Source organism: Triticum aestivum, chromosome 2A, assembly GCF_018294505.1.
Source record: "Triticum aestivum cultivar Chinese Spring chromosome 2A, IWGSC CS RefSeq v2.1, whole genome shotgun sequence".
In the NCBI taxonomy this organism is placed as follows: domain Eukaryota; kingdom Viridiplantae; phylum Streptophyta; class Magnoliopsida; order Poales; family Poaceae; genus Triticum; species Triticum aestivum.
The window spans coordinates 602,337,842-602,345,321 of NC_057797.1; the positions used below are offsets into that span (position 1 = coordinate 602,337,842).

At 52.2% G+C, this 7,480-nt stretch overlaps 1 protein-coding gene across 1 annotated transcript; it reads right to left on the reverse strand.

The window, feature by feature from the left end:
- Positions 1-2,549: 2,549 nt before the first annotated feature.
- On the reverse strand, positions 2,550-5,874 carry LOC123185673 (probable cysteine desulfurase). The gene is made up of 4 exons (XM_044597515.1): positions 4,987-5,874; positions 3,859-4,060; positions 3,247-3,726; positions 2,550-3,151 (listed from the first exon to the last, which is right to left on the reverse strand). The coding sequence occupies exons 1-4, from the start codon at positions 5,772-5,774 to the stop codon at positions 2,741-2,743; spliced, it is 1,881 nt and encodes a 626-aa protein (XP_044453450.1). The 5' UTR covers positions 5,775-5,874; the 3' UTR covers positions 2,550-2,740.
- Positions 5,875-7,480: the final 1,606 nt, after the last annotated feature.

Sequence of the window (7,480 nt, forward strand, 5' to 3'; positions counted from 1 at the left end):
CGACGGCCGGTGGAGGATCGTCTGAGTCGTTGGAGGAGGCGCCGTGGTCGTCGCCGTTGTCGAAGGAGTCGGAGAGGATGATGAGCCCTTTGAGCCACTGGACTACCATGTCTTGCTGCCGCTTGAGCTTCGCCACCCAAGCCGCTGCCTCCGCCGCCTCGCGCTCCGACTGCTCAATGGCAAGCCAGAGCGCCTTTGCGTTCTTCCGGCGGAGCCGCTGAGCGTTTGTCTCCGCCGTCGTAAGCGACCGGCGGTAGACCCAAGCGAGAAGCGCTCGTTCTCGTCGGGCTCCGCCGGCAACCCACGGCGACGGTGCATGAATTGCTCTGTCGCGTCCCTCTCCCTTGCATGCTGCCTCTCACGGCGGGCAGCGGGTGCCTCTGATTCCAGCGTGCGCGTCCGAGCGGACGGGACGGGCATAAGCACCCACCGCCGCCCTTGCGGAGCAGCAGCCGACGTGATAGGGGACTGCAGTGGGGACTGCAGTGCAGACTGCCCAACCCTCGCAGAGCTGCGCGCGGGCTGGGATAGCCCAGCTCCAGCGTCCGCACCGCGTCGGCGGGGGAGAGGCGAGGCGGCAGATCTGAAAATGCCCCCTGTGTCCACCTTTGACCTCGTGAGGGCAATGCTAAGGGCTAACTCCTCGTCGACGTCGAGGTCGGAGTCGGAGCGGCTGCCAGCGCTCGACATGGTTGTCGGAGTTGTCGGAGTGGATCAGAATCAGAGAAATCAAAGTAGGTGGAGAAGAAGAGACAAAGCGAGAGCGGAGTGAACTGAGCTATGGTTTTCGGGTTGGGGTGGATTGGTGGTTTTTGTGGGGACGGAGTGGGATCGGGGTGGGCTGAGCTAACATGGCGGACAGGCCCATACTGTCAATATCGGCCCTATATTTGGGTGGGATATGAGAGGCGCCGGACAGTCAAGCGTTTGAAGCCGGTTTAAGGCGCCCACTTGGGTCAGTTTTTTTGGCCGGCCAATGACTGTGCCGTCCGTCCAGGTGTTTGAGATGAGTTGGGGTGCCTATAGATGCTCTAATGAAACGAACAATTATCAACAGAGCAGGATGTGCCGTGCTTCCTTGAGGCAACTTCCAATCAACATTGTCAGTCAAAAACAACTTTTTTCTGAATATATGGTAGATCAGAAAATGAACCACACGCCAAGAGCCCAAGAAAAAGAACATTCTGGCAGTTGCAGGAACATGCCACGACGGTCACACGCATGCTAATTAATCAATTAATTTCTCTGGAAGAATACAGGTACTGTGCAGCGCAATCCACATGCCATATCTTGCTGACAGGTGACATGGCGACGTCCTAGCTACACGTTCTTCCCCGATTCACCAGTCGTATATACGCCGTACGTCGCCGCGTAGACCGGCTGGATTTGAAAATCTTCGTTTGCAAACTAAAAGACCTGTTTACTTGTCGGTATGCCAATGATTTAGTTTATCTTAGTACTACTTGCGCTATCACTAGTCATATGTGCTGATTTTGCGCGTCCCTCCTTTGTTTTATCAAGAATGGTATCCACTTCCGACTTCTCCAGAATCTTTGTACGTGCGTGCATGCGTGCGTATGCCTCTATGACCAACGTGCACCCGGCTGGAATTCCTCAATTCCTCCAGGAATAGGAACGCGGGATGCCGGCCAGAGGGTCGCGGTCTTCACAAATTCCCTCGCGACTGTTCCTGGGGTTCAGATTGATCAGCGCGACAGCGAAATCTGCAAGGACGCGAAGAAAAACGGGGTTGGCACCGCCGTACCGCATGCGATCACTATCGCATCCCTTGAACGTTTTGCCGGAAAAACCTCACATTCTGTCATCCTGTACCCGCAGCACGGTCGCATTCATAATTCATATCGCATTTGCCTGGCAGAGGAGTGTGCAGACAGCGTCCGCCACAGTGCCGTTCCGGCTAACCAATGAACGTAAGCTGTCAGAGATGATGCTCCGTTGCTACATGCCTGCTACAGTACATCCCTTTCGCTGTATGCACCGGGATTTATTCTTTGGATGCGCCGTTTCAGGTCCATTCCGGCAAGGAGAGCGCAATTAATTTGTTCGTGTCGCTGTTCAGTTGGCTCTGAATGATCACATGAATCAATGTGCATGCTTATCTATCAATGTACTATCATGCTTGACCATTCGGAAAATCGACCGGCCATCGCGCCGGCGGTGCCTATGCAAAATCAAATTTCGATAGCCTTCGAGCATGAAGTGCGAATTCTTAGGTCGCGATCATTGCACACTGGTAATTAATCGAGCTGCCAGTTGGCACAACTATCATTATTGGTCCAGAGTCTGGAAGCAAAACAGTTAAATCAGCTGGTACAACAGAGTGTAGATTGAGGACATCATTTACTATGTGCAATGTAGTTAGCCGAAATTATGTTGCCCCGCAAAATGGTAAAATGGTACTACGTCGTAAGAAAGAAAATCTCGAGTTACCGTGTGAAACACACCGAAACATAGCCTTTTACTTCTCTTATAAAAACAAAAAAAAGGCCTTTTTTAGTTTTACAATGAGAAATAAATAGACCAGCACATACAAAATTGTTCTGATATAGAAAACAACATTTCCATACATTGTCATCCATCTTATTTACACATTTTTTTTCTAGTGTGTTAAAAGGGCAGCTTATCACCGCAACTCGGGCTAATGCTCGGATATCAAGAACAAACTAACAGTGGTAACTGGCGAGATGCTCTACCAAAGTTACATTATGTATCTATAGTTCTATATATGGAAAAGAACTAAGGCAGGGTCTACCCCTTTTGGAATGCTGGCAATCTGATTACTAATGTCCGGCATGGATAGTGCAATTTTCTTGGCACTCTCCAAGTAGCTTTGGAACTTCTTATGATTGACCTCAGGCTTGTCCATCTTATCTGCAAGCTTTGGCTGTTCATTTTCGTGCTTCAATGGTTCTATGCCAAGAGACAATTCCTCCCTCATGAGCTGGTACTTGACTGCCTGTTTCCGAAAGGTCCAGTTGCCAGTGATCCAGTCGAATTTGTACAAAGAGAGGAAGCGGTGTCCATATGTCGCTATGAACTCGATGGCTGAAAGTATGAATTTAAACTCCTCCGTGGAGAGGTAGTAACTAAAGCTCAACCTGGTCCATCCTGGCTTCAGTCCACTGTAACCCTGAAATTTTTGTGATGGCAAATAGTAACATTAGTACCTTGTACTAAAACAAGCAAGCTGGCTGTTTTGACCATTCATTCTAAAGTTTGTGGTACCTCAAGGACAGCAGACCGAATGCGAAGTGAGAGCTCGTCGTCGACATCAAGCAAGATGTGACCATAGGGACCTGCACAAGCACAACCTCCCCTCGCCTGGATGCCAAAAAGATCGTTCAAAAGCCTAGTCACAAAACGACCGTGGAGGGGTAGTTGCTTGCGTCTCATCGTCTCCAATGGTTTATCGCAGCCAGGCTCACCAAAATCATCAAATGGCTTCTTTGTCATGATCACTGATGGGTAGATTAGGAATGAGAAGATTGGTAGACGATGGGCACTTGTGTTGCCTAGCACCCTAACATTTGGATTATGGGCAAGCCTTTTCATTGCCACCTCTGAGAACACTCGCTCACGAAGGTCCATCGTGTCATAACCAACATACTCCTTCACCCAAAATGCAAGTGATGCACGGATCTTTTGTAATATCGGCGGTGTGCCAGCATCCTCCCGCTCCTCGATATCATCGTAGTACAATGTATCCTGCACATATCATACCATTAGTTATTTATATTATTAATTATAGCAATACCACGAACTATATATGGTACACAACACAAATACCGCACATATCACACGAAGTACTTGACACTGATACTTAATTTGTTTGCTCACCTCCTCATTGAAGCCATTGACATAGGCCACTGTGCCACCTCCGCACGTCGAGGGAGGCTGAGAATTGAGCCTATACAGTGATTTGTTCATCAAAAGGATGCCCGGCGTGCCAGGCCCCCCAACAAATTTGTGAGGGCTCAAGAAAACGGCGTCGTACCCATCGACTTCACCAGACTTCATATCAATCTTGACATAGGGTCCACTGCACAAAGGAGGATAGTAATTTAAGTTTCTGGACGTAGTTTGTTGGTTAACACATAAAATAGTAGAAATTAAATGAAGCACCAGTTGGAATGCCGACAAGTTAGAAATTCAACATGGTAAGACAATAGGATATGTAATGTTTCCAAAGGGTCTGTAAAGTCAAAATATTTTGTTGTCATGGTGCTCTATTGTAATTATTAACTAGGCTTTTTACCAGCTAATTTCCACCTCTGGTACTAAAAAACAATCAGCTTGCTTCAACACGCAAGCAACATTGACCATGTAGTCACAGTTGATCTTGCATTTGCCAAGTATATAAATCAGCACATAACATAAGTCAATGTGAGATCATGTTTGAACTAGTGTTTGGATCAGTTCTGGTGCTATCGTGTGCGTGTCGTGCCCATTATTTTAATGCAAAGGAGTAGAAAAAAGTAGCTATAGTGCTGACAAGGCAAGTGTGACCAACGTTCAAGAAATCCTGTAGGTCATTGATCGTTACATCAGCTGTTTTTTTAGTTGTTTATTTTCTTGTTATGTATGCATGCAGAAACAAACAGCAATTTTGAATTAAAGAAAGTAGGACTACCTTAGAAAAACGGCGGTAATTTCTTCTGCGGTTATCTTTGAATTTTTTTATTTTAAGATTCCGGAGTAGGTTCGACAATAACAACACATGAACTATGTAGTTTCGAAAGAAGTATATATGAATTTTATAGAAAATATTTATCCAGTCTATGTAGGAGCATAAAAGAACATATAGTATACTAACATTTTGTAAGAGCTTAATTAGAACAACTATGGTTGTTAGCTTAGTCATAAGAGAGAATGGAAATCAGATTGTCAAATCCATGCAGGTCACATGCGATCCACGAAGAGGAGTGCTAAGGAAGCAAGTATCAATGTATCACAGGTGTCACTCACCTCGCGGCGAAGTCGAAGCACGCAAACGCGCCGTGGTGGTGCAGAACGCGGGCGATCTCGCGCGTGTCCGTCATGACGCCGGTGACGTTGCTGCACGCCGAGAAGGACCCCAGCATCGGCCGGTCCGCGTACTCCGGCGACCCGAGCGCGCGGCGGAGCGCGGCCACGTCGACGAGCCCGTCAGCGTCGACGCCGATTTCGACCACCTCCGCCAGGCTCCGGCGCCACGACAGAAGGTTGGAGTGGTGCTCGTACGGCCCGACGAAGACCACCCAGCGCTCCTCGGCGCGCAGCTGCGCCGAGAGCCGGTCGCGCATCTCGACGGACGGCAGCGCCACGCCGATGACCTCCTGCAGGCGCTTGATGGCCGCCGTGGTGCCGGCGCCGCAGAAGAGCAGCGCGTCGCCGGGGCCGGCGCCCATGCAGCGCTTGATGTAGCGCGCCGCCTTGTGCACCAGCCGCGTCGTCTTGCTCCCGACGTGGCTGTCCTCCGTGTGCGTGTTCCCGTAGAACGGGAGGACCTCCTTCACGAGGTAGTCCTCGATGTAGCTCAGGCTCCGGCCGGACGCCGTCTGGTCGGCGTAGGTCAGCGCGCGGCGCCCGAACGGCGTGTCGAACTCGACGTCCTTGCCGATGAGCTGCGACCGGAGCCACTCCACCTTGTCGTCCGCCGCCGCCGCGCCCTTCTCCGACTTGGCCGTGACGCCGAGGAGGCTCAGCAGGGTGGCGCTCATGGCGCCCTCCACCGCGTGATCCATGGACGCCGCAGCTTTCGGCAGAGACGGCATTGAGTATCCCTAGCAGGCTAGCGGAGTTGGCGATGGAGCGATGGTATTAGTGGCAAATGGCGATGGGCAAGATCTTCTCGGCAATCAATGCTAGTATATGGGAAATGGTTTGGATGTGTGTATCGCTTGCAAGGGCGCGCACGTATATATAGCCACCGCTGGCTTCACGTGGAAAATAATCGCATGCAACTATGTGAGTGCACACATGAGTTGAAGGTGTTGAACGGTGTGAAGGACGGGACACGACATGGACGAGGGAGTATTTTTCAATATATAATGCTTGGTCAACGAAATTGCTTCGTGTGGAACAATTATCCTCGTGTGTTTTAATACCATTGATTGGTATTGCATCTAGCTATATCTAGCTAAGAAATTTTTCTTCTATTTTACAACGTGCGACATTCTTTCCAACTCATGTGGGGGGTTTCCTATGAAACGCCACGGGCAACAACCAATCATTTTAGTTTAGAGTTTTCTTCTTATTTACCGAAAAAGGCTTTCGCCCCGCTTTATATATAAAGCATCAAACCACAAGCATTCAGTACAAACACACGCTACGCCACCGCAACACACGCACACAACCAGAACAGAATACATAGGCGCTGAGCGCAGTAACACCACTTCTAGCACTACCGCCCCGAAGAGATGAAGCTACATATGATGAACCATATGCTTCAAGGCGGCGCCTTTAGGAAGGGTACGACGCTGGAGCGCCGTCACCGCCCGATCCAAGGATCAGAGTTTCCCCCGGAGCCGCATGACGGGCAATGAGAGCCGCGACGACGCCTTCAAGAAGGGAACGATCTTCATCATCGCCGGTCCATCCGAAGATAGAGCAGGTTTTCACCTCGGCCAATATTCACCGCCACCGAATGCCACACCCCGGCAACCACGCCGCCCACACGACCATGGTGACCGGGCAGCACCAAGGCACGGGCTCTGCCCAAGAGCACCGCTCAACCACCAGCAGGGCCGCCGCCCCAGCATCCAAGACCTCGACACCACCTCACCCGAGACCCGCCACACCCCAACGAAAGGGATGAGCGGAAAGGTCCCACCTTTCGCGCCCCTGGGCAACCCCCAGCGTAGAGACCCAAAGGGTCGGCCAGAACTGGCATCCACCGACCCATCCTGCTGCCCCAAGTGCGAGACGAGCTCAGTCCTGCAACACCGAGAGGGGGACGAGGTCAGTCCTGCTGCACCGTGCGCGAGACGAGCTCGGTCCTGCTGCATCGTGCGCGAGACGAGCTCGGTCATGCGGCATCGGGCGCGAGACGAGCGGTGGACCGCAGCTGGGAGAGGACCAGCCCATTGATGGGGGTAGCGCCCGGGCGACGAGGAGATGGGGTCAAGGTCGAGACGGCCCGAACACAGACAAACCGACGCCAGAGAAGCCGGCCGTTGCCGCGGGCAGATCCATCGAGCCACCGTGAAGCCGCCACGACCCCGGTAGGCCACCACCGAGACCTACCCCTGCCGCCGCCCACGGCCGAAGCAGCGGCCACGCCCAGCCGCTGCCCTACCCGCTTCGCCCGGCAAGCTCCAAGCGCCGGAGCCGCCGGGCACGCACCACCGGAGCCAGGCGCCGCCGGCCGGCCCTCAATGCCAGATGCGGCCGGATCCGGCAAGAGACCGGTCGCGCGCCACCTCCCGAGACGGGAGCACCGCAGCCGCCCCGCGCGCAAAACAAGGGCCGCCCGAGCGCC

Bases quoted from the DNA above. Each gene is read 5' to 3' on its own strand.
- LOC123185673 (XM_044597515.1), bottom strand. From the start codon at position 5,774: ATGCCGTCTCTGCCGAAAGCTGCGGCGTCCATGGATCACGCGGTGGAG. The intron at 4,061-4,986 runs GTGAGTGACACC...TCCTTTGTGCAG, and splicing joins TGCTTCGACTTCGCCGCGAG to TGGACCCTATGTCAAGATTG. The intron at 3,727-3,858 runs GTGAGCAAACAA...TGATATGTGCAG, and splicing joins TCAATGGCTTCAATGAGGAG to GATACATTGTACTACGATGA.